At 47.4% G+C, this 27321-nt stretch overlaps 1 protein-coding gene across 1 annotated transcript; it reads right to left on the minus strand.

The window, feature by feature from the left end:
- Window positions 1-265: 265 nt before the first annotated feature.
- LOC139229799 (RING finger protein 225-like) lies at window positions 266-26553 on the minus strand. The gene is made up of 2 exons (XM_070861387.1): window positions 25729-26553; window positions 266-4174 (listed from the first exon to the last, which is right to left on the minus strand). The coding sequence occupies exons 1-2, from the start codon at window positions 25769-25771 to the stop codon at window positions 3534-3536; spliced, it is 684 nt and encodes a 227-aa protein (XP_070717488.1). The 5' UTR covers window positions 25772-26553; the 3' UTR covers window positions 266-3533.
- Window positions 26554-27321: the final 768 nt, after the last annotated feature.

Genomic DNA, 27321 nt, shown 5'->3' on the forward strand with positions numbered 1-27321 from the left:
GGAACAGGAGTAGGCCATCTAGCCCCTCGAGCCTGCTCCGCCATTCAACAAGATCATGGCTGATCTCGGTGATGGAGGTCGCAGGTTTGGGAGGTGCTGCCAAAGAAGCCTTGGCGAGTTGTGGCATTTACCCAGTGAGCCACAAGGGAGATTTACAATGGTCATTTAAAGGTGCCTGTGTTGACTCACAGAGCGTATCATTTCAGAGGAATTGCACCAGGTTTTGGTAAGTCAGACCTCATTTAATATTTCAAACATCAATGGCTCTCTTTAGAGAAAAAAGCCAGCTCCCCATGGAGAGAGGAGACTGACAAGGCACAGCAGCAAGTATTGAAGTACCTCCACCTTTAAAACAGTTATGATCAGAAAACAATATCAGCAAAATGAAGATATATTTATATGAGAAAGTTGTGGGTTATATGTAACATACTATTTATACGTGATGGCCAACAATGAACTAGGGGGCGGGTGTACCTCACTATAGGGGGTGGGTGTACCTCACTATAGGGGGCGGGTGTACCTCACTATAGGGGGAGGGTGTACCTCACTATAGGGGGTGGGTGTACCTCACTATAGGGAGATGTGTACCTCACTATAGGGAGATGTGTAGCTCACTATAGGGGGCGGGTGTACCTCACTATAGGGGGCGGGTGTACCTCACTATAGGGGGCGGGTGTACCTCACTATAGGGGGTGGGTGTACCTCACTATAGGGGGAGGGTGTACCTCACTATAGGGGGAGGGTGTACCTCACTATAGGGGGCGGGTGTACCTCACTATAGGGGGCGGGTATACCTCACTATAGGGGGTGGGTGTACCTCACTATAGGGGGTGGGTGTACCTCACTATAGGGGGTGGGTGTACCTCACTATAAGGGCGGGTGTATCTCACTATAGGGGGTGGGTGTACCTCACTATAGGGGGTGGGTGTACCTCACTATAGGGGGCGGGCGTACCTCACTATAGGGGGCGGGTGTACCTCACTATAGGGGGTGGGTGTACCTCACCATAGGGGATGGGTGTACCTCACTATAGGGAGATGTGTACCTCACTATAGGGGGCGGGTGTACCTCACTATAGGGGGTGGGTGTATCTCACTATAGGGGGCGGGTGTACCTCACTATAGGGGGCGGGTGTACCTCACTATAGGGAGATGTGTACCTCAATATAGGGGGCGGGTGTACCTCACTATAGGGGGCGGGTGTACGTTGGCCGGGCAGGTTATACTTCGTCATGCGAAGGGTGTAGCTTGTCAGGGGCCAGGTGCACCTCACTGGAGCCAGAGGCTAGGTGCACATCACTGTAGAGCAGTGTGCACCTCGTGTGGGCACCAGTGTCAGGTGGACCTCTGCCTGGGCTGGGCATGTTCCTGCTCTTTTGTGTCCACCGTTCTCCTGCATCATTTCGTTCAAGTTGTCGGAGAACCATTTCCAAAAGCTGCTTGTAATCTCAGAATAAGCCATTGTCTTTCCCTTTATTTCCTCCCCGCTCCTTGGAAGGTCCTCACTCCTCACTGAGGTACATTTCCATGGGTTCTCGCCGCCCTATGTTTCCTGCCCCAAGCGAGTCTGGATAGTGAGGAGGGTAACTGGCTGATTGGTGGCAGAGGTGGGGGGAGGGAGGGGAATATCACAGCTGAGTTTGATCCTGTCCCCCTACAAAGCATCGACACATAGTCATGGGGTTGAGATCAGGAACGGGAACCCGGACTGATTTTTCTCCCCCCTCATCCAAAGCACCCTGAGGCCAACAGAGGTCCAGGCTGAGATCTGCTAACTCAGTGCAGACTAAGGACCTTCCTGTTCTGAATGGCTCAATCCCTCAATATCGACCCCTCTTCACAATCATTTTAGGCAGTATAGTAGTGATGTACATGCAAAGAGCAAATCTCGTCCAGCTACTGAATGGACGTCACTTGATAAGAAACATTCGCACATGGTAATCCATTGCTGGTCAATTGGGTCTACAGGGTGTTAATATATTTGTACATTCTCCGTTCCTAAACAGCTGATGTACAAGATCCCAGCCAGCAGAATGATGAGTCTGGATTCAATTCGGGGAGTGACAACAAGGGGCTGTCCATCACAGGTCCAGACCAGGTGTGGAGTGAAAACCCGTAGCAGCAGGTCTACTGAGATCCTTTGTCACCTGGGATCCCAACCAGGAGGAAATGATCCGACGCTAAATAAATGAATAAACTATAACATCCCTAGAGAGAAACACACAAGAGATGTTGCATAAGCAGGTGATCACGGGAGGAGGTCTGATGACATTCAAAGGTTGTGAGTTATCTCTGGGGTGGACCGGGGGCGGTGGGGGGGGGTGCATGGAAGAGGAAGATACTACATGTCCGACTCTGATGAAGCTCAATGAACCAGAACGTGGCCAAAAAACAGTTCCTGTCGATGTCCTGTGTGCACCAAGTCTTGATTCATGTCTTTGGTGTTGGTGGTTGTATTTTATAAGAAGTCCAGGCAGTCAATACTGCGATCTGATTCCCTCGCGCTCGCTTGGATTCCGGTTTCATTGAGTCCTTCACAGCATTAACTTTCTCAATTGAGATTCCGGACCCCATATCGCACGACCGCCTACTTCCACCTTTGTAACATCGCCTGTCTCCACCCTTACTTCAGCCCCATCCGCTGCTGAAACCCTCATCCATGCCTTTGTTACCTCTATTCCAATGGTCTCCCACCTTCCACACTACATTAACTTGAGCTTATCCAAAACTCTACTGCCTTTATCTTAACTTGTTTCAAGTCCCGTGCACCCATGACCCAGTGCTCGCTGACCTGCATTGGCTCCCGGTCCGGCAACGCCTCGTTTTCAAAATTCTCGTCCTTGTTTTTAAATCTATCCATGGCCTCGCCCCTCTCTATCCCTGTAACTTCTTCCAGCCCCACAATCCTCAGAGGGCCCTCAGCTCCTCCAATTCTGGCCACTTGCGCATCCCCGATTTTCATCGCTCCACCATTGGTGGTCGTGCCTTCAGCTGTCTGGGTCCTAAACTCTCGAGCTAACCCCCTAAACCTCTCCGCTTCTCACTCCCCTCTGCTAGGATGTCCCTCAAAACCTGCCTCTTTGACCAAGCTTTTGGCCACCTGTCCCAATATGTTCCTATGTGGCTCGGTGCCAAATGTTGGCTGCTAGCGCTCCTCCTGTGCAGCGCCTTGGGACGTTTAATTACGTTAAAAGCACTATATAAATACAAGTCATTATTGTTCAGACAGTGAAGGAAGTCTACAATTCCTCCTCAGTGCCATGGACATAAAGCTCCTGAAATGGACTCCAAGTAAGATATTGGAGATCTCGGCATGGCTCCTTTAGCTGTGGTTGGCATTTAATTTACAAAAACAATCTGTTAACGTTCCTAAGTTGACGGTGGCCCCAGAAATGCCAGACCAGGGTTAAGGCAGAGTCAGAAGGAAAGTAGAGAAGCCAGAATGAAGCCGGGGCATCGGGCTTGAGTTCCAAGGGAGTCGCTGGCACGGGTTCAGTCATCCTTGAGGACGTGGGGACGAGGGGCTGCGATAGGTCAGGGATCTGACCCGCCTGGGACTCCCGTTGAGTTCCTCTCGTTCAAGGTCAGCGACGGTATGATGACGAAAATAAAGATCCCCGACATGACGAGGGCGATGGTGAGCAACACCACACAGACGATGGCCACGTAGTAGCACCAGCTGGAGCGGAGCGGGAGCCAGTTCAGCTGCCTCGATTCGGAGCCCGTGCCACGCGAGGCGGGCTGGCCCACGTCCAGGCTCATGCTGACGCTGCTGAGGTGGATAGGCTTGAGGAAGGAGCCGGGCTCGGGGTTGCGGGTGTAGAGCTTGCCCTTGTCGCGGCTGAAGCGGATGGAGTGGACGCCCTGCATGCCAGAGGGCAGGCGGCACAGGATGGCCTGGTTGTTGTCCAGGGCGGGCAGCCCCTTGCCCGAGGGCAGCGGGGTGGGGTGCCGGCACACGGGGCAGGTGACCGAGCTGACGTTGTCCGACGACACGTTGATGCGGGCCAGGCACTCCAGGCAGAAGGTGTGCCCGCAGCCCAGCAGCTTGGGCAGCTTGAAGACGTTGTCGTACGGCGAGAAGCAGATGATGCACTCGAGGTCGGAGAGGCCGGAGCCCGAGCACGTGGCAGGCGGGATGGTGTCGTCCGGGCTCTCGGCCACGCTGGGGTGATCTGCGTGGAGAAGGGAGCAGCGATCAGTATAACGATAAGAGTACGGACATTCAGGGACCAGGAGGAAGGCCATTCTACCCCCGTCATTCCTGTTCTGCTGTTCGGCCTTTATGCGCCACTCGAGCCTCCTCCAGTCTTTCCTCATCTAAATCTATCAGCGTAACCCTCTATTCCCTTCTCCCTGATGTGCTTGTCTCGCCTCCCCTGAAATGCATCTGTGCTAGTTGCTTCAACCACTCCCCCTGGTAGCGAGTTCCACATTCTCACCGCTTTCTAGGCACTGTCAGCTGTGGCTCAGTGGGTAGCCACACTCGCCTCTGAGTCAGAAGGTTGTGGGTTCGTGTCCCACTCCAGAGACTGGAGCACATAAATCTAGGCTGACACTCCAGTGCTGAGGGAGCGCCGCACTGTCGGAATTCCCATCTTTTGGATGAGACATTAAACCAAGGCCTGGTCTGCTCTCTCAAGTGGACGTAAAAGATCCCATGGCACTGTTTCGAAGAAGAGCAAGGAAGTTATCCCCGGTGTCCTGGCCAATATTTATCCCTCAACCAACATAACAAAAACAGATTATCTGGTCATTATCACATTGCTGTTTGTGGGAGCTTGCTGTGCGCAAATTGGCTGCCGCGTTTCCCACATTACAACAGTGACTGCACTCCAAAAGTACTTCATTGGCTGTAAAGCACTTTGAGACGTCCGGTAGTCATTAAAAGTGCTATATAAATGCAAGACTTTCTTTCTTTAAAGAAGTTTCTTCTCGATTGGATTTCTTGGCGCCTATCTTATTTTGATGGCCCCTAGTTATGCTCTTCCCCACAAGTGTAAATATTCTCTCTGGATCCACTCTATCATAACGTTTCAAAATGTTAAAGACCTCTATTACCGCCCTTCAGCCTTCTTTTTTTCAAGAGAAAAGAGACCCAGCCTATTCATCCTTTCCTGATATGTATGCCCTCGCATTTCTGGTATAATCTTTGCAAATCTCTTAGATCTGTACCTCTACCCGCCTTGGTTCTGTAACCCTTAATACCCTTACCCAACAAAATCCTATCACTCCCAGGTTGGAGATTTTCAATTGACCACCCCCAGTCTCAATAGCTTTTAGGAGAAGAGATTTTCAGATTTCCACCACCTTTTGTGTGAAGAAGTGCTTCCTGACATCACCCCTGAACAGCCTAACTCTAATTTTAAGGTCACGCCCCCTTGTTCTGTACTCCCAGCACCAGAGGATATCGTTTCCCTCTTTCTACCCTAGCAAATCCTTTATTCATCTTAAACACCTTGATTAGATCCCCCCTCCCCCCGCTGTAATCTTCTATACGCGAGGTAGATTCTCTACCACAGAAAGTTGTTGAGGCCAATTCACTAAATATATTCAAAAAGGAGTTAGATGTAGTCCTTACTACTAGGGGGGATCAAGGGGTATGGCGAGAAAGCAGGAAGGGGATACTGAAGTTGCATGTTCAGCCATGAACTCATTGAATGGCGGTGCAGGCTGGAAGGGCCGAATGGCCAACTCCTGCACCTATTTTCTATGTTTCTGTGTTTCTATGTAATACAAGCCTAGTCGATATACAACCGGTTCTCATAATTTAACCCTTTTAGCCCTGGCATAATGTTGGTGAATCTGCGCTACACCCAGGGCCGGATTAAGGGCCTGATGGGCCTAGGACAAAATGATCCAAATGGGCCTATAGCTATATTTGTTCATGTTCATTACATTACGTATAAACATAATAACAAATTATTACGGTGAACTTATACTATAAATTATATGTTAACATATATTTTATACATATTAAATATATTATATAATAACACCGCTAAATAATAACACAGATAAATAGTAAAGATCTAGTCTCTGCAAAAATAGGTATGTACACGTTAGGCCAATAAACAATATTTTCCTCGGTCTGGTTTTTCCTCTCTTATTGTCTATTCTATTCAGCCTATTTGGGAGACCTTATATTTTTTCCTACATTTATTTGTGGGCCTGTGCTCTCTGGTAGGCCTAGGGCTGCAGTCCCATCCGTCCCATGGTTAATCCACCCCTGGTTGCACCCTTTCCAAGGTTAATATATCCTTCCTGAGGTGTGTTGTCCAGAACTGAACGCAGTGCTCCAGTACTAATGACAGGGTAGGAGCATTTATAGATGATCCTTACTGTCAGTGTTCTGTTTGAGTTCTATGTAATTTAGAGATGTTCCCTTAAAAATAACTAACTGAGGGTGCATCAATTACACAATGTCCTTGAAAAAGATTGCTCCAAAGACCATTGATGATAGCGATCTGTTGGCAGAGGGTAAGCTGCTGCTGTACATAATATTTTATATACATCCTTGTGTTCAAATTCCTTCCTGGCCTCGCCCCTCCCTATCTCTGTAACCTCCTCCAGCCCCACAACCATCTGAGATCCCTGCGCTCTTCTAATTCTGGCCACTTGCGTGTCCCCGATTTTAATCGCTCCACCATCGGTGGCCGTGCCTTCAGCTGCCTGGGCCCTAAGCTCTGGAACTCCCTCCCGAAACCTCTCCACCTCTCTACCTCTCCCTTCTCCTTTAAGTCACTCCTGAAAACCTCCCTCTTTGATCCAGCTTTTGGTCACCTGCCCCAAAAGGTGGCTTGGTGTGAAGTTTTCGTCTGATAGCGTTCCTGTGAAGCACCTTGGGACGTTTTACGACGCCAAAGGCACTATATAAATGCCAGGCCGCCCCGTGGCTCCTTCCGCTCCCCGGCCTGCTCCGATGGTGCTCACAGGCCGGGGGCTGTGCAGACTCCGTGCAGCAGAGCTGGTCTCCAGTCATCTTGGTTAATCCAGCAGTCTGCACGGCCCCTTGGCCTGTGAGCACCATGGGAGCAGGCCGGGGAGCGGAAGGAGCAGTGTGGCGGCATACCACTCCAGGGAGCAGCAGGAGCTGGAGCAGGAGAGCAACGGCAGCGAAAAGGAACATCACCAAGGTCCAGGTCAGTGATTGGAGCGTGGGCAGGTACTGCAGGAGCGGCGAGGTCGGGGCGAAGGAGCGGTGAGGTCAGGGCGAAGGAGCGTCAAGAGATTGGAGAGGGACGTAATCGGGGCCCAGGAGAGGTGTGAGTTCAGGGCCTAGAAGAGGCGAGGGCCCAGGGGCAGCACGGGCCAGCCCACACTGCGATATGTGTGCACACTAGGTCCGTGCAGCAGAGCTGGTCTCCAGTTAGTCTTGGGTAATCCTTGCTACTGGACCAAGGGCTTGACACCTAGCTCTGTCAAGCCCGTGTGGTGGCTGGTGTGCAACGGTCACCACACGTTAAAAAAATCCACGCACAGGCATCTTCCACCCTTCAAGATTTAGTTCGGACCTGGAATTTTAGTTCCTTCATTGAAACACCTATGAACTTTTTGACATGGAAGCAAGTCATCCTCGATTCGAGGGACTGCCTATGGTGATGATATGATATAAATGCGAGTTGTTGTTGTTTTAAAAATAAATTAATTGCTTTACATTGAACTGTAGATTACCAAGGACGCTGAACATGTTCGAAATAAGAATTTAATGCAGAGGAGCAATGCATTTTCAAAAGGAAGAATAAAGAGAGGCAATGGTGTCATTTTAAAGGGGGTGCAGCAACAGAGAGACCTGGGGGTAAATGTACCCAAATCTTTGAAGGTGGCAGGTCAACTTAATAAGGCTGTTAAAAAAGCATACAAAAGATCCTAAGGTTTATAAATAGAGCCTTTATAAATAGAGGTGTCCTGGGGCCAATATTTATCCTTCAATCAACATAACAAAAACAGATTATCTGGTTATTATCACATTGCTGTCTGTGGGAGCTTGCTGTGCGCAAGTTGGCTGCCGTGTTTGCCACATTATAACAGTGACGACACCCCAAAAGTACCTCATTGGCTGTAAAGTGCTTTGAGAGGTCCGGTGGTCGTGAAAGGTGCTATATAAATGCAAGTCTTTCTTTCTTTTTCTTTGATTACAAAAGCAAGGAAGTTGTGCTAAGGCTTTATAAATCGCGGGTTAGGCCTCAGCTGGGGTACTGTGTCCAGTTCTGGGCAGCACACTCTGGGAAGGCCTTGCAGAGGGTGCAGAGGAGATTTACTAGAATGGTGCCAGGGATGAGGGACTTCAGTTACGTGGAGAGACTGGAGAAGCTGGGGTTGTTCTCCTTCGAGCAGAGAAGGATAAAGGGAGGTTTAATGGACTTGTTCAAAATTATGATGGGTTTTGATGGATTGGATGGGGAACAACTGTTTCCACAAGCCACAGGGTCGGTAACCAGAGGGCACAGATTTAAAGTAATTGGCAAAAGAGCCAGAGGGGAGACGAGGAGAATTTTTTTAATGCTGCGAGTTATTATGATTGGGAAGGGTGCCTGAAAGGGTGATGGAAGCAGATTCGATAGTAACTTTCAAATTGGAGCAATACTTGGAAGGGAGAACATTGCAGGGCTGAGGAGACAGTGGGACCAATTGGACAGCTCTTTCAAAGAGCCGGCACAGGCACGATGGACCGAATGGCCACCTTCTGTGCTGTATGAAACTATGTCGAGGAACCAACTAGGGGGGAGGCCATCTTAGACTGGGTGTTGTGTAATGAGAGAGGACTAATTAGCAATCTCATTGTGCGAGGCCCCTTGGGGAAGAGTGACCATAATATGGTGGAATTCTGCATTAGGATGGAGAATGAAACAGTTAATTCAGAGACCATGGTCCAGAACTTAAAGAAGGGTAACTTTGAAGGTATGAGGCGTGAATTGGCTAGGATAGATTGGCGAATGATACTTAAGGGGTTGACTGTGGATGGGCAATGGCAGACATTTAGAGACCGCATGGATGAATTACAACAATTGTACATTCCTGTCTGGCGTAAAAATAAAAAAGGGAAGGTGGCTCAACCGTGGCTATCTAGGGAAATCAGGGATAGTATTAAAGCCATGGAAGTGGCATACAAATTGGCCAGAAATAGCAGCGAACCTGGGGACTGGGAGAAATTTAGAACTCAGCAGAGGAGGACAAAGGGTTTGATTAGGGCAGGGAAAATGGAGTATGAGAAGAAGCTTGCAGGGAACATTAAGGCGGATTGCAAAAGTTTCTATAGGTATGTAAAGAGAAAAAGGTTAGTAAAGACAAACGTAGGTCTCCTGCAGTCAGAATCAGGGGCAGTCATAACGGGGAACAAAGAAATGGCAGACCAATTGAACAAATACTTTGGTTCAGTATTCACTAAGGAGGACACAAACAACCTTCCGGATATAAAAGGGGTCAGAGGGTCTAGTAGGGAGGAGGAACTGAGGGAAATCTTTATTAGTCGGGAAATTGTGTTGGGGAAATTGATGGGATTGAAGGCCGATAAATCCCCAGGGCCTGATGGACTGCATCCCAGAGTACTTAAGGAGGTGGCCTTGGAAATAGCGGATGCATTGACAGTCATTTTCCAACATTCCATTGACTCTGGATCAGTTCCTATGGAGTGGAGGGTAGCCAATGTAACCCCACTTTTTAAAAAAGGAGGGAGAGAGAAAACAGGGAATTATAGACCGGTCAGCCTGACCTCAGTAGTGGGTAAAATGATGGAATCAATTATTAAGGATGTCATAGCAGCGCATTTGGAAAATGGTGACATGATAGGTCCAAGTCAGCATGGATTTGTGAAGGGGAAATTATGCTTGACAAATCTTCTGGAATTTTTTGAGGATGTTTCCAGTAAAGTGGACAAAGGAGAACCAGTTGATGTGGTATATTTGGACTTTCAGAAGGCTTTCGACAAGGTCCCACACAAGAGATTAATGTGCAAAGTTAAAGCACATGGGATTGGGGGTAGTGTGCTGACGTGGATTGAGAACTGATTGTCAGACAGGAAGCAAAGAGTAGGAGTAAATGGGTACTTTTCAGAATGGTAGGCAGTGACTAGTGGGGTACCGCAAGGTTCTGTGCTGGGGCCCCAGCTGTTTACATTGTACATTAATGATTTAGACGAGGGGATTAAATGTAGTATCTCCAAATTTGCGGATGACACTAAGTTGGGTGGCAGTGTGAGCTGCGAGGAGGATGCTATGAGGCTGCAGAGTGACTTGGATAGGTTAGGTGAGTGGGCAAATGCATGGCAGATGAAGTATAATGTGGATAAATGTGAGGTTATTCACTTTGGTGGTAAAAACAGAGAGACAGACTATTATCTGAATGGTGACAGATTAGGAAAAGGGAAGGTGCAACAAGACCTGGGTGTCATGGTACATCAGTCATTGAAGGTTGGCATGCAGGTACAGCAGGTGGTTAAGAAAGCAAATGGCATGTTGGCCTTCATAGCGAGGGGATTTGAGTACAGGGGCAGGGAGGTGTTGCTACAGTTGTACAGGGCCTTGGTGAGGCCACACCTGGAGTATTGTGTACAATTTTGGTCTCCTAACTTGAGGAAGGACATTCTTGCTATTGAGGGAGTGCAGCGAAGATTCACCAGACTGATTCCCGGGATGGTGGGACTAACCTATCAAGAAAGACTGAATCAACTGGGCTTGTATTCACTGGAGTTCAGAAGAATGAGAGGAGACCTCATAGAAACGTTTAAAATTCTGACGGGTTTAGACAGGTTAGATGCAGGAAGAATGTTCCCAATGTTGGAGAAGTCCAGAACCAGGGGTCACAGTCTAAAGATAAGGGGTAAGCCATTTAGGACCGAGATGAGGAGAGACTTCTTCACCCAGAGAGTGGTGAACCTGTGGAATTCTCTGCCACAGAAAGTGGTTGGGGCCAATTCACTAAATATATTCAAAAGGGAGTTAGATGAAGTCCTTACTACTCGGGGGATCAAGGGGTATGGCGAGAAAGCAGGAATGGGGTACTGAAGTTTCATGTTCAGCCATGAACTCATTGAATGGCGGTGCAGGCTAGAAGGGCTGAATGGCCTGCTCCTGCACCTATTTTCTATGTTTCTATGTTTCTATGATACTTGGTGTAATGGTGGCTGGTGACTGTAAAACAGGTAAAGCAAAGTATTATAGTAAAAAAAAAAGCTTTAAAAGAGCCTTGTGGGTGTAATGTATTTGCTTCATACATTTTTCCAGATTTTTTCTCCCTAAATTGGCCTGGGGTTTTATCTGTTTTTTGCCTCTCCCAGGAGATCGCATGGCTCCGGTTGGGGTGGAGTGTAGATGTTTTCAGTATGAGGGGTGTCGCAGTTGTGTGAGGCGGACTGGTTGGGCTGGGTGCTCTTTGCCTTTCCGTCATTGTTCATAGGTTTATATGTAACCTTGAGGGCTGCTGACCAAGGGCCGTGTGGCTCTTTGTCGGCCGGCGCGGACATGATGGGTCGAAATGGCCTCCTTCTGCGCTGTAAATTTCTATGTTTCTATGTTTCATAGGTTCTTTGCTTAAGAATTCATAGCAACACATTGCTATTAAGAACGAGTTAGCTTATTAGTAAAGGTTTAAAATCACACATCATATTACCAGGTCATGCACCAGGCTCACAACCGCCTGCCTCATCGTGGATACCCCGAACCCAATTGGCTGGGGTTTTATTGAGTCTTGTGAACATCATGTGACTGGCTAAGCCATTCACAACTCAACTGCTCAACCAACGTATAGGCATACTCACAGGTGCATACTCATAGTGGGGTGCAAATAAAAGAGTAAATTAAAGATGTCGCAAGTTGAACCGAGATTTCATCTAGTCGGAAGTCATTGAGAGAAAGATTGGTAATGTTTGGATTAATTACCCTGCGAACATGAAGGGACTTTCTGAGTAGTGGTTGCTTGTGTAATTGAGTGGTATGCGAGGCATTTAGCAGTCAAGCACACAGCGGCCTGCTTAGCAAGGGCATTGAGAGCCAACCACATTAGAGTCATGTACGGAGTAGAAGCATCCAGAATTCCTTCCCTGAAGGACATTAGTGAACAGCTTTCATGGTGCCAGCCCACCAATTAGCTGAGTTCAGTCTCTGAGCTTGCTGTGGTGGGAGTTGAACTTATGGCACTTTATATGGACATAAGAAATAGGAGCAAGAGGAGGCCATTCAGCCCCTCAAGCTTGCTCCGCCATTCGATAAGATCATGGTTGATCTTCCACCTCAACTCCACCATCCCGCCCCATCCCCATTGTAATGTATTTGCTTCATGGGTTCTTTGCTTAAGAATTCATAGCAATACATTGCTTTTCGGAACGAGTTGACTTATTAGCAAAGATTTAACAATCACACTACACATTACCAGTTCATCCACCAGTCTCACAACTACATGCCTCATCGCAGATCCCCTGAACCCAACTGGCTGGGGTTTTATTGAATCTTGTGAACATCACATGACTGGCTAAGTCACTCCCAACTCAACAGCTCTACAAACCTGTGAGCATACTCACAGGAATCATATCCCTTGATTCCCCTACATTCCAAAAATCTATCAATCTCAACTTTGAATATACTCAACAATTCAACACCCACAGCTCTCTGGTATGGAGAATTCCAAAGATTCTTTTTAAAATATTTGTTCATGGGATGTGGGCGTCACTGACAAGGCCGGCATTTATTGCCCATCCCTAATTGCCGCCGAAAATGTGGTGGTGAGCCGCCTTCTTGAACTGCTGCAGTCCATGTGGTGAAGGCGCTCCCACTGTTAGGGAGGGAGTTCCAGGATTTTGACCCAACAACGATGAAGGAACGGCGATATATTTCCAAGTCACGATGGTGTGTGACTTGAAGGGGAACTGGAGGCGATGATGTTCCCATACACAGCCTTTTGAGTGAAGAAATTTCTCCTCATTTCAGTCCTAAATGGCCGACCCCTTATTATTGAGACTCTAACCCCAAATTCTAGACTCCCAGCCAGTCTACTTAATCTCTCCTCATTAAAAGGCACTATATAAATGCAATCAAGCAGAGTCATCATGGATTTATGAAAGAGAAATCATGTTTGACAAATTTGCTGGAATTCTTTGAGGATGTAACGAGCAGGGTGGATAAGGGGGAACCAGTGGATGTGGTGTATTTGGATTTCCAGAAGGCATTCGATAAGATGCCACGTAAGAGGTTACTGCACAAGATAAAAGTTCATGGGGTTGGGGGTAATATATTTGCATGGATAGAGAACTGGCTAACGAACAGAAAACATAGAGTTGGGATAAATGGGTCATTTTCTGGTTGGCAAACAGTGACTAGTGGGGTGCCGCAGGGATCGGTGCTGAATCCTCAACTATTTACAATCTATATTAATGACTTGGATGAAAGCAAATTGTGCGGAGGACCCAAATAATCTGCAAAGGGATATAGACAGGCTAAGTGAGTGTGAAAACATTTGGCAGATGGAGTATAATGTGGGAAAATGTGAGGTTATCCACTTTGGCAGAAATAAAAGAAAAGCAAATTATAATTTAAATGGAGAAAAATTGCAAAGTGCTGCAGTTCAGAGGGACCTGAGGGTCCTTGTGTATGAAACACAAAAGGTTAGTATGCAGGTACAGCAAGTAATCAGGAAGGCAAATGGACTGTTGTCCTTTATTGCAAGGGGGATAGAGTATAAAAGCAGAGAAGTGCTGCTACAACTGTACAGGGTATTGGTAAGGCCACACCTGGAATACTGCATACAGTTTTGGTCTCCGGAGATGAGGGGATGAACTTCTGAGGATAGGTTGAGTAGGTTGGGCCTATACTCATTTGAGTTCAGAAGAATGAGAGGTGATCTAAAACTAGGGAACATAGTGTCAGAATAAGGGGCCGCCCATTTAAAACTGAGATGTGAAGAAATTTCTTCTCTCGGAGGGTTGCAAATCTGTGGAATTCCCTGCCCCAGAGAGCTGTGGAGGCTGGGTCATTGAATATATTTAAGACGGAGATAGACAGATTTTTGTGCAATAAGGGAGGAAAGAGTTATGGGGAGCATGCAGGGAAGTGGAGCTGAGTCCATGATCAGATCAGCCATGATCTTTTTGAATGGCGGAGCAGGCTCAAAACGTCAAATGGCCGACTCCTGCTCCTATTTCTTATGTTCTTACGTTTGTTGTTGCTACTAATCCAGTAACCATAAACAGTGCACAACAGTACCCCGCCTTGAACAAAGCGATATGATGGAAGCCACCTGTATGAAGAGAGATCTGCATAAGATGGCAACTTATTGATAGTCCCAAATAGCTGACATTGTCAAAGATATATCATCATTATCATCATAGGCAGTCCCTCGGTATCGAGGAAGACTTGCTTCCACTCTTACAATGAGTTCTTAGGTGGCTGTACAGTCCAATACGAGAACCACAGTTTCTGTCACAGGTGGGACAGATAGTCATTGAGGGAAAGGGTGGGCAGGGAACCTGGTTTGCCACACGTTCCTTCCGCTGCCTGCATTTGATTTCTGCATGCTCTCGGCAACTATACTCGAGGAGCTCAGGGCCCTCCCGAATGCACTTCCTCCACTTAGGACGGTCTATGGCCAAGGACTCCCAGGTGTCAGTGGGGATGTTGCACTTTATCAGGGAGGCTTTGAGAGTGTCCTTGTAACGTTTCCTCTGCCCGCCTTTGGCTCGTTTGCCGTGGACGAGTTCCGAGTAGAGTGTTTGCTTTGGGAGTCTCTTGTCTGGCATGCGAACTATGTGGCCTGCCCAGCGAAGCTGATCAAGTGTGGTCAGTGCTTCAATGCTGGGGATGTTGGCCTGGATGAGGACGCTAATGTTTGTGCGTCTGTCCTCTCAGGGGACTTGCAAGATCTTGCGGAGATATCGCTGGTGGTATTTCTCCAGCGTCTTGAGGTGTCTACTGTACATGGTCCACGTCTCTGAACCATACAGGAGGGCGGGTATTACTACGGCCCTCTAGACCATGAGCTTGGTGACAGTTTTGAGGGACTGATCTTCAAACACTCTTTTCCTCAGGCGGCCGAAGGCTGCACTGGCGCACTGGAGGCGATGTTGGATCTCATCATCAATGCCTGCTCTTGTTGATAGGAGGCTCCCGAGATAGTGGAAGTGGTCCACGATGTCCAGGGCCACGTCGTGGATCTTGATGTTTGGGGGGCAGTGCTGTGTGGCGAGGACAGGCTGGTGTAGGACCTTTGTCTTACTAATGTTTAGCGTAAGGCTCATGCTTTCATACGCCTCGCTAAATATGTCGACTATGTCCTGGAGTTCAACCTCTGTGTGTGCACAGACGCAGGTGTCGTCCGCGTACTGTAGCTCGACGACAGAGGTTGGGTGGTCTTGGACCTGGCCTGGAGACGGTGAAGGTTGAACAGCTTTCCACCGGTTCTGTAGTTTAGCTCCACTCCAGCGGGGAGCTTATCAACTGTGAGGCGGAGCATGGCAGCAAGGAAGATTGAGAAGAGTGTTGGGGCGATGACGCAGCCCTGCTTGACCCCGGTCCGGACATGAATTGGGTCTGTGATGGATCCGTTGGTAACAAGAGGCACGCTGAAACCATGCACACTTGCAAAATGTTGTACAAAGGACAGCCTTCAATGCTGCAATCCCTTTCGTACTGTTAAACTGTTTCCACTGGCAGAAAGGTTGGTCACCAGAAGACACAGATTTAAGGTAATTAGCGAAAGAACCAGAGGCGACACGAAGAAAAACTATTTACGCAATACGTTGCTGTGATCTGGGACACACGGCCTGAAAGGCTGGTGGAAGCAGATTCAATCGTAACTTTCAAAAGGGCATTGGGAAAGGGAAGAAATTGACAGTGCTATTGGGAAAGAGAAGGGGAATGGGACCAATTGGATGGCTCTTTCAAAGAGGCAGCACAGTCATGATGGGCCAAATGGCTTCCATCTGTGCTGTACCATTCTGTGATTCTATGAAACCACGGGATACAGCCTGACGTCTATGTTGAAAGAACATATTGTATCTGAGTCCGAAGATCATGATGTCCAATGGATTGTTACCAGACTCCTTTTTGCCTCTGCTGGTCCCTGGGGTTTGAATCTCCCCCACAGACGCTGTCCCTGCTGTATTGGGGTGTGAATCCCAATTGGGTACGGTAGCATAGTGGTTATGTCACTGGACTAATGACCCACAGCAGATAGGGAATTTAAATTCAGTTATTAATAAAGCTGGAATAAAAAGCTGGTGTCAGTAATTGTGTTTATGAAACTATCGGTTTGTCGTAAAAACCCATCTGGTTCACTAATATCCTTTAGGGAAGAAAATCTGATCCAGTCTGGCCTGTGACTCAGTGGGTAACACTTTCGCCTCTGAGTCAGAAGTTTGTTGGTTCAAGTCCGAGTCCAAGGACTTGAGCACACAAATCTGGAAGACTGGATCGACTAGGTTTATATTCATTGGAATTTAGAAGAATGAGTGGGGATCTCATAGAAACATATAACATTCTGACGGGATTGGACAGGTTAGATGCAGGAAGAATGTTCCCGATGTTGGGGAAGTCCAGAACCAGGGGTCACAGTCGAAGGATAAGGGGTAAGCCATTTAGGACTGAGATGAGAAGAAACTTCTTCACTCAGGGAATTGTGAACCTGTGGAATTCTCTACCACAGAAAGTTGTTGAGGCCAGTTCGTTAGATATATTTAAAAGGGAGTTAGATGTGGCCCTTTTGGCTAAAGGGATCAGGGGGTATGGAGAGAAAGCAGGAATGGGGCACTGAAGTTGCATGATCAGCCATGATCATATTGAATGGTGGTGCAGGCTCGAAGGGCCGAATGGCCTACTCCTGCACCTCTTTTCTATGTTTCTATGTCTCGGCTGACACTCCCGTGCAATGCTGAGGGAGCGCTGCACTGTCAGAGGTGCCGTCTTTTGGATGAGAAGTTAAACTGAGGCCCCGTCTGCTCTCTCAGGTGGACATAAATGATCCCATGGCACTATTTCGAAGAAGAGCAGAGGAGTTATCCCCAGAGTCCTGCCCATTAATTATCCCTCAATTAACATAACAAAAAAAGAGTTTATCTGGCCATTATCACATTGCTGTTTGTGGGAGCTTGCCTGTGCGCAAGTTGGCTGCTGCGTTTCCCACATTATAACAGTGGCTACACTCAAAAGTACTTTAATGGAGACTTCAATGGCTATATAAAGCCAAGTCTTTCTTTGTTTATATGTGACTCTAGACCCATAGCAATGTGGGTGACTCTTAACTGCCCTCTGAAATGGCCCAGCATGTCACTCACTTGTATAAGGTGGCTCACCACCACCTTCTCCAGGGCAATTAGGGATGGGCAACACATGGCAGCCTTGCTGGCAACTCCCACATCCCATGAACGAATAAATTAAAAAACAATCCCCCCTACAGCAGTCAGTCAATACATACAATGACTGCTTTGAAAATAAGGACACCCCAAAAAGGGGGCTAGCTGACACCAGACCATTAGGTGTCTATAATTTACAGGCTTCACTCTAACTGCCTCCCTTCCATCTTCCTGTATGTTACTGGGGGAAAAGCTCTTGATCTATATGAAAGTGTTTGAGTGATCATGCTTTAAAGTGTCAAAAGCCCATTGGAAAAAAAAGGAAAAAGGAAGCATTTCATTTCACACTGCTTTTTTCCTGGCTTGACGCCAGAAATTTACAGGTATTTCCCTCACCCACAACAATTAAAATTTGATGACTCCCATGATGTGTTTACTTACAGCAATCAGACTGGGTGACCTTAAAGGGAAAGGTCAGTACAACACACCCTACCAACATTTTAGTGCACAGTGCATCATGTGGTGCAACAGACCCATATTTGGTGTATTGTGAGCAATGTCACGGCATTATATATGTCCTTAACTGGGCGGAATGCGACACTGGAAATAATAATGAGTAAACTTGAGAGGTGCTGCAAGCTGAAATGAAATATGCAATGCAAGGGGCACAAGCTCTGATTTTGACTTATATCATCTGGCGAGAATGAGGCTGATGCCTGATTTACACTGCACTGATACAGCACTGCATTTAAAAAAAATTAGTTCATGGGATGTGGGCATCTCTGGCAAGGTCGACATTTATTGTCCATCCCCAATTGTCCTTAAGAAGGTGGTCGTGAACTGCCTTCTTGAACCGCTGCAGTCCACAGTGCTGTTAGGGAGGGAGTTCCAGGATTGTGACCCAGCGACGATGAAGGAACGGCCGATATATTTCAAAGGCAGAATGGTGTGTGACTTAGAGGGGAACGTGGAGGTGGTGGTGTTCCCATGCACCTGCTGCCCCTGTCCTTCCAGGTGGTAGAGGTCGCAGGTTTGGAAGGTGCAGTCGAAGAAGCCTTGGCGAGTTGCTGCAGTGCATCTTGCCGATGGTATGTGTTGTGTATGCAATAACTGTTAGACTGAGTACTGTTTAACTCCAAGAGGTATGACCTTGGCTCTGCTTTATTAAGGCCCAAAGTGACTCATATACAAAATGGCTGGCCTTTTATACTTGGGCTGCACACACGTGCGTGCAGCCCAACGGCCTCCAAAAGTGACGCCATCTAGTGACTAGTGATCCCATACATGACAATACCCCACTCTGAGGTATTAACACAGTCTTTTACAAATTGAGACGGTCCGGTGTTTTACACTCCTGGGTTGACCGTCTCAGTTCAACTCCAGTGTTCAGAGTCTGTTGTGACTGGTGGGTGGGTGGCTGACCTGGTGGGAGTGGCAATGGCCATGTCAGGGATTGAAAGTCCATTTTTATTGAACATGTCAGTGATTGAAAGTCCCGATTCACTGATGACCACTGAGTCCTCTGATGACTAGGGGTAGGTTGGTTGGTCTTCGATTGTCTCTTCCTCCGACTATTCCGGTTCATCTGTGTGCCGCAGCTTTGTCTGATCCATATGTTTCCTGCATGTTTGCCCATTTTTGAGCTTGACAATAAATACTCTGTTGCCCTCTTTGGCCATGACAGTACCAGCGATCCACTTGGGACCCTGACCATAATTCAGAACATATACAGGATCATTTACAGAAATATCGGTTGACACAGCTGCGCGATCGTGATACCCCCCCCCCCCCTTGCTGACTTTGTCTTCTATATTCAACATGATTATTCACGTTCGGGTGTACAAGAGATAGCTTGGTCTTAAGACCTCTCTTCATCATTAGTTCAGCATGTGAGACCCCGGTAAGCTTGTGTGGTCTTGTAACTAAGCAGTATGCATGACAGGCGGGTCTGCAGTGATCCTTGGGTTACTCGCTTCATACTCTGCTTTATGATTTGGACAGCACGTTCTGCTTGCCCATTGGATGCAGGTTTGAACATTGCTGGCCTTGCATGTTTGATAACATTGAGTTTCATGAACTCCTGAAACTTCTGACTGGTGAAGCACGATCTGTTGTCACTAACAACGATGTCAGGCAGACCATGTGTCGTGAACATGACACTGAGATTCTCAATGGTAGCTGTGGATGTGCTGGATGACATGATTGTACACACTATCCACTTGGAATATGCATCCACCACAACTAAAAACATCTTCCCCAGGAAGGGACTTGCAAAGTCTATGTGGATCCTGGACCATGGTTTGAACGTCCACGACCACAGACTCAGCGGCAATTCCACTGGTGCTTTGCTGAGCTGCATGCAAGTGCTGCACTGATGCACGCATGAGTCCAGCTCAGAGTCAATTCCTGGCCACCATACATGAGACCTGGCGATGGCTTTCATCATTACAATGCCGGGATGTGTGTTATGTAGCTCAAGTACAAATTTCTCTCTCCCTTTCTTGGGCATAACAACATGATTGCCCCACAGTATACAATCCGACTGAATAGACAGTTCGTCTTTGCGACGAATGTAAGATTTGGTCTCCTTGCACATTTGCTTGGGTATGGCAGACCAATCACCTTTGAGTATGCAACTCTCTCCCTCCTGGCTGGTCCAGGTCTTAACTTGTTGAGCCGTGACAGGGGTTCCTTCACTCTCAAAAGCATCCATAACTAACAATAGGTCCGCCGGTTGTGGCAATTCTACCTCCGGTGTGGGCAATGGCAGACGGCCCAAAGCATCGGCATAATTCTCGGTGCCAGGTCTATGGCGAATGGCATAATCATAAGCGGATAATGTCAGCGCCCACCTCTGGGTGCAGGATGAAGCATTGGTATTGATATCTTTGTTTTCAGAGAACAACTAAATGAGCGGCTTGTGATCTGTCTCCAGTTCAAACCGAAGACCAAACAGGTACTGATGCATCTTTTTGACCCCATACACACAGGCTAGTGTTTCTTTCTCTACCATGCTGTAGGCTCTTTCCGCTTTAGGCAAACTTTTTGAAGCATAAGTTTACCCGCCTCATTAGCTTGTTGGAGTACACAACCAATTCCATATGACGAAGCATCACAGGCCAATACTAAATGTTTACATGGGTCATAATGTACCAGCAGCTTGGTAGAGCAAAGCAGATTAGTGGCTTTCTCAAAAGCTCTGTCTTGAGACGCACCCCACATCCAGTTGTCGCCTTTTCTTAGCAGCATGTGCAGTGGTTCTAATAAGGTGCTCAATTTATATAGGAAGTTACCGAAGTAGTTGAGTAGACCCAGGAACGAACGCAGCTCATTCTGTGACTTGGGTGCATTCTTGATGGCCTTGATTTTTGCGTCCCTGGGCCTGATGCCGTCAGCAGCAATTTTCCTCCCCAGGAATTCGACCTCTGGTGCCATGAAGACGCACTTCGAGTGTTTCAGTCTGAGTCCCACTTTGTCCAAACGATGTAGAACCTCTTCCAGGTTGTTCAGATGTTCCTCAGAGTCACGACCTGTGATCAGGATGTCATCTTGGAACAGGACAGTTCTGGGAATGGACTTCAGTAGACTCTCCATGTTCCTCTGAAATATCGCTGCAGCCGAGTGAATTCCAAAAGGGCACCTGTGATAAATAAACAGTCCTTTATGCGTGTTAATGCATGTAAGTCTCTTCAATGTCTCGACCAGCTCCTGTGTCATGTAGGCCGACGTCAAGTCCAGTTTTGTGAATGACTTCCCCTGGCTAGCGTTGCAAACAAGTCATCAGCCTTCGATAACGGGTACTGATCCTGTTTCGAAACCCTGTTGATCGTAGCCTTGTAGTCTCCACAGATTCTGACTGTGCCATCACTTTTCAGCACAGGAACAATGGTGTTGGCCCATTCATTAAATTCAACTAGTGATATGATTCCTTCACGCAGGAGTCTGTCCAGTTCGATTTCGACCTTCTCCCTCATCATTTATGGAACTGCCCGAGCTTTATGATGGACAGGTCTTGCATCTGAGTCCACGTGGATCTGCACCTTGGCTCCCGTGAAGTTGCCGATGCCTGGTTCGAACAGCGAGGGAAACTTGTTCAGTACTTGGGTATATGTAACTTTCTCCAACGACAACACCTTGATGTCGTTCCAATCGCATCTGATTTTTTCAAGCCAGTTCCTGCCAAACAGTGTTGGGCCATTGCCTGGGACAATCCATAGCGGTAACTTGTGAACCGCACCGTCATATGACACTTTAATTGTGGCACTGCCAAATCACCGTTATGAGTTCTTTGGTGTATGTGTGCAACTTGGCATTGACTGGACTCAGCCTGGGCCTCACAGCCTGAGTATCCCACAATTTGTCGCATGCTCTCTGGCTCATTATCAATTGACTCGCCCCGTATCCAGTGCCATCGATACTGGCACCCCATTAAATTTCACGTTGATCATTATCGGTTTGCTCTTAGTTAGGATCGAGTACAGTCCATACACTTTATCCTCTGGTAACTCAGATTGCATATCCGGATCCGCGCTAGTCTGACCATCATCCTCCACATGCTGTGTCACAGCACGTTTGCTCATCTGCGGACACTTATGCTGGAGATGCCCCACTCTCAGACAGCCTTTGCAACTATATTGCTTAATTCAGCACTGCTGGTGCCGGTGATTTCCCCCACAACGCCAACACGGAGAAATCGGATGCATTCCCGCTGGCAGACTTTGGGCAGCCACAGGTTTCGCGCACACAGTCGGGTAGGCCCTGCCATGAGCCGCTCTGCCGAACGTTGAATCAATCATATTTACAGTACTTGCTGAGTTTCGATTTTTCACTGATATCTGCTTTAGACTTCTATCTGTCGTCATATATGACTGAGCGATCGTAATGGCCCTGTTCAAGTCCAACGTCTCCACCGCCAGTAGTTTACGCAGGATCAGCTCGTGGTTGATGCCGATGACAAAGAAGTCCCACAGCATGTCTGCCAACACAGCCCTGAACTTACACAGTCCTGCTAGACGTCTCAGGTCGACAACGAATTCCGCCGCATTCTGGCCCTCTGAGCGAACGTGTGTGTAAAATCTGTATCTTGAGATGATGATGCCTTCATCTGGCATAAGGTGGTCATGTACCAGTGTACACAATTCTTTATACGTCTTCTCTGTTTGTGATTGGTCTGCCATACCCAAGCAAATGTGCGAGGAGACCAAACCTTACATTCGTTGCCTAATGTTTTGTATGCAATAACTGTTAGACTGAGTACTATTTAACTCCAAGAGGTATGACCTTGGCTCTGCTTTATTAAGGCCCAAAGTGACTCAGATACAAAATGGCTGGCCTTTTAATACTTGGGCTGCACACACATGCGTGCAGCCCAATGGCCTCCAACAGTGACGCCATCTAGTGGCTAGTGATCCCTAAAGTGCATACATGACAATATGCACTGCAGCCATGGTGCGCCGGTGGTGGAGGGAGTAAATGTTTAAGGTGGTGGATGGAGTGCCAATCAATCCGGTTGCTTTGTCCTGGATGGTGTCGAGCTTCTTGAGTGTTGTTGGAGCTGCACTCATCCAGGCAATTGGAGAGTATTCCATCACACTCCTGACTGGTGCCTTGTAGATGGTGGAAAGGCTTTGGGGTGTCAGGAGATGTACAGCTGATACAGTACTGTACTCAGCTGTGTATATCAGCTGTGACTCAGTGGGTAACACCCTCGCCTCTGAGTCAGAAGATCATGGGTTCAAGTCCCACTCCAGAGACTTGAGTACCAGAATATAGGCTGATGCTCCAGTGCAGTACTGTCAGAGGTGCCGTTTTTCAGATGAGACATTAAACCGAGTCTGCTCCTTCAGGTGAACGTTAAAAAAATCCCATAGCACTATTTTGAAGCAGGGGAGTTATCCCTCGGTGGCCTGGGCAATATTTAACATCACAAAAAATCTGATTATCTGGTCATTATCGCATTGCTATTTGTTGGAGCTTGCTGCGCGCAAATTGGTTGCTGCGTTTCCTGCCTTACAACAGTGACTGCTTCATCAAAAGGTGCTTCATTGGCTGTAAAGTGCTTTGAGACTCTGGTGATCGTTAAAGGCGCTATAGAAATGCAAGTCATTCTTTCTTTTGTTTTTAGTTTCTTTGAACACTTTCGATTATTAATTATAAAAATATTGGAGATGGGGAAAGGGGGCTGTTTGACCAGGCGGTACGTTGGAGTGGGGAGGTCATGTCATGAAGCCTCCGGGAATACGGGCAACAAAAGTTGGCAATCCTAATTGTAACGTTTGCTGATTTACCAGCTGGGCCACTGGAGGGGAGCCCTTCACAGAGTATTGATCAAGTATTTTGTTTTAAATGTGCGTGTAGATCTGTGCTAAGGGTTGTGATGACTAGCACAGACTGGAAGAAAATGGAACAAAGGGAGCAGAGATTAGGAGGAGACATGGAGAGTGTTATGTGCTGTGAGGACAGGGCACTGGTGAACACCAAGCAAAGTGGTTTTGTATGTGGAAGATGGAAGATTGAGAAGGTATATCTAAGAAGGAAAGAGTCCTAGAATGATACAGAACCAAAAGAGGCCAAAAAGAAAGAGCTAGCCAATGAATTCCACTCCTCTGTTCTTTCCCCATAAGGTGCATGCAGCGAAGGTTCACCAGGCTGGTTCCTGGGATGAGGGGGCTTCCCTATAAACAGAGATTGAGTAGACTAGGCCTATATTCCCTAGAGTTTAGAAGAATGACAGGTGATCTAATTGAAACATATAAACTTCTTATCGGGCTTGACAAGGTTAATGCTGCGAAGATGTTTGCCCCTGGCTGGGGAATCTAAAACACAGGGTCACAGTCTCAAAATAAAGTTGGCGGCTATTCAGGACTGAGATGAGGAGAAATTTCTTCACTCAAAGGGTTGTGAAACTTTGGAATTCTCTACCGCAGAGAGCTGCGGATGCTCAGTCATTGAGTATATTCAAGGCAGAGGTCAATAAATTTGGAGAACAAAATGAATGAAGGAATTAAGGGATATGGGGATAGTGCGGGAAGTTGGAGTTGAGGTCGAAGATCAGCCATGATCTTGTTGAACGGTGGAGAAAGCTCGAGGGGCCGAATGGCCTACTCCAGCTCCTATTTCTTATGTTCATAGCTTCACAATTTTTTCCCTTTCCCAATTCTCTTTTGAAAGCTACTATTGAATCTGCTTCCACCACCCTTTCAGGCAGCGCATTCCAGATCATAACTCTCTGTGTATTTATTTCCTCTCTGGTTCGTTTGCCAATCAACTTAAATCTGTTTCCTCTGGTTACCGATCCTTCTGCTACTGGAAACAATTTCTGCTTATTTACTCTATTAAAACCATTCATGATTTTGAACCCCTCTATCAAATCTCCCCTTAATCTTCTCCGCTCAAAGAAAAAAAAGGAAGGAATATAGGAACAGAGGCGGCAATTCAGCCCCTCGAGCCTGTTCCGCCATTTAATGAGATAATAGCTGATCTGCAACCTAACTCCATATACACGCCTTTGACCCATGTCCCTTAATACCTTTGGTTAACAAAGAGCTATCAATCTATGATTTAAAATTAACAGTGGATCTAGCATCAATTGCTGTTTACGGAAGAGAGTTCCCAACTTCTACCACCCTATGTGTGTAGAAGTGTTTCCTAATTTCACTACTGAAAGGTCTGGCTCTAATTTTTAAACTATGCTCCCTAGTCCTAGACTCCTCAACCAGCAGGAATAGTTTCTCTCTATCTACCCTATCTGTTCCCCTTAATATTCTGAAAACTTCGATCAGATCAATCCTGAACCGTCTAAATTCTAGGGAATACAACCCAATTTTAAAAAATCTCTCCTCGTAATTTAAACGTGGAAGTCCGGGTATCATTCTGGAAGGAAGGATTAATTGTGCCTCACGCATTAAGTGCAGACATTCCTGGGGTTTTGCCGTTCCAAATCACTCCCCCCACCTGGATTTCCCTCATTGCAACATTGTAATTATAAAACTTCATTGTAAATCTTTCTTTCCAGAATTAGGCTGCAGAGGAAGTGGGGGGATTGCTCCCAGTCACCAACCCCCGCCCTCCAAATCTCTGTCCTTGCACGTAGCTGGATGCAACCACTCTTGATAAACAGGGGACTCTTGTGGGGTCGGCTTGCTCCCTGCATCCTGGCCTCTGCTTTAAAGCAGCGACTTTCAGCCTGGGTCTGCTCCCAGCTTCCCTTTGTTTTCCCAAAGACACGACAGAAAAAAAAGTAATTGATTTGTGGAGCACTCGGTGACATTTCCAAGTGCCAGGAGTAATTGGAAACGTGTTATTTACAGGTCAACTGTTAACCCCTTATATCCGGACGGCACAAATCTTGCTGATTGTATTTCTCATTCTCCTGGTCTTACCCTGATTTTTTTTTAAACTCTTTCACTATATTTCCTGCTCTTACTGTACATTTCGCTCGGATGTTGCGCTCACCTGTCTGTGGCCCTGAGCTTTCGGCTGGCGAATCGTTTTCCATCCTCCCGCCTGTTGTTGGTTCAGATTGTGTTGGTTGTATCCCGCTGTCTCTCACTAGCGGGCATTCAGAATGTGTCCTGCTGTCTGTCAGTTATAGGTATTGTAGATGGTGCTGACTGTCTTTGTCTCTCTGGCTGGTCTGTCCCTGTACCTCAGTGAGCAATATTCAGGCAATGTCTCTCAGTAAACAGTGTTCAGGCAATGTCTCTCAGTAAGCAATATTCAGGCACTGTCTCAGTAAGGAATATTCAGGCACTGTCTCTCTGTGAGCGATATTCAGACTCTGTCTCTCAATAAACGGTGTTCATGCACTGTCTCTCAGTGAACGATATTCAGGCACTGTCTCTCAGTAAGCAATATTCAGGCACTGTCTCTCAATAAACGGTGTTCATGCACTGTCTCTCAGTGAGCGATATTCAGGCAGTCTCTCAATAAACGGTGTTCATGCACTGTCTCTCAGTGAGCGATATTCAGGCAATGTCTCAGTAAGGAATATTCAGGCACTGTCTCTCTGTGAGCGATATTCAGGCTCTGTGTCTCAGTAAGCAGTATTCGGGGCTGGTGCTGCCTCTCAGTCGCAGGTAGACGGGACATTTGAGACCGTATCCTGCTGTCTCTCAGTAACCAGTACGGAGCCCGAATCCTGCAGCGCCCCTGCTCTGTGTCAGTAGCCGGTATCCAGGATATTTTCAGCCCGCATCCTGTGTTGGCCTGGCGGCTGATCTGATGAACCCGTTGACTGCGGCACTTGCCTCCGGGAGCAGCACGGAGCGAAAAGGCTTCCTTCTCGAATCCCAGGACCAATCCAGCCGGTTCCACCTGCTACGTCAGGTACGCAGAATGCATCTGGTCAGATGCCAAGAGGCCTTCCAAGGCCAGCTTAGCTATTACTGGGGGATGGGCAAATAGCAGGGAGGTGGAGACGGGATTACTGGGGAGGGGGGGAATACATAGTAATGTTACTGGACAGGGAGGGGAGGTGCATACATAGCTGAAACAGAAAGAAACACTTGCATTTATATAGCGCCTTTAGGGACTTCCCAAAGCGCTTTACAAGTCAATGAAGTACTTTTTGAAGTGTATTCACTATTGTAGGGTAGTGAAGACAGCAGCCAATTTGCACACAGCAAGCTATCACAAACAGCAACACAATAATGACCAGATAATCTGTTTTTTTGCTATGTTGATGGGGGGATAAATATTGGCCCAGGACACCCCTGGTAGAACTCCCCTGCTCTTCTTCGAAATAGTGTCATGGGATCTTTTACATCCAACTAAAAGGGCAGACGGGGCCTCGGTTTATCGTCTCATCCGAAAGACGGTACCTCCGACAGTGCAGCGCTCCCTCAGCACTGCACTGCAGTGTCAGCCTAGATTTTTGTGCTTAAGTCTCTGGAGTGGGACCTGAACCCACAACCTTCTGACTCAGAGGCAAATGTGCTACCCACTGTGCCACGGCTGACAGACCTGGCATTACTGGACAAGGCGATACATAGCACAGAGACAGACCTGATTGTCAGCTTGGCTTGGTGGTAGGACACTGCCCTTTGA

The sequence above is a fragment of the Pristiophorus japonicus genome, chromosome 19, assembly GCF_044704955.1.
Source record: "Pristiophorus japonicus isolate sPriJap1 chromosome 19, sPriJap1.hap1, whole genome shotgun sequence".
In the NCBI taxonomy this organism is placed as follows: Eukaryota; Metazoa; Chordata; class Chondrichthyes; family Pristiophoridae; genus Pristiophorus; species Pristiophorus japonicus.

What these genes read in the sequence shown, in the direction of transcription:
- LOC139229799 (XM_070861387.1), bottom strand. Translation starts at nt 25,771, where the DNA reads ATGGAAAACGATTCGCCAGCCGAAAGCTCAGGGCCACAGACAG. An exon ending in AAGCTCAGGGCCACAGACAG is followed by an intron (nt 4,175 to 25,728) that starts GTGAGCGCAACA and finishes TTCTCCACGCAG; the next exon opens with ATCACCCCAGCGTGGCCGAG.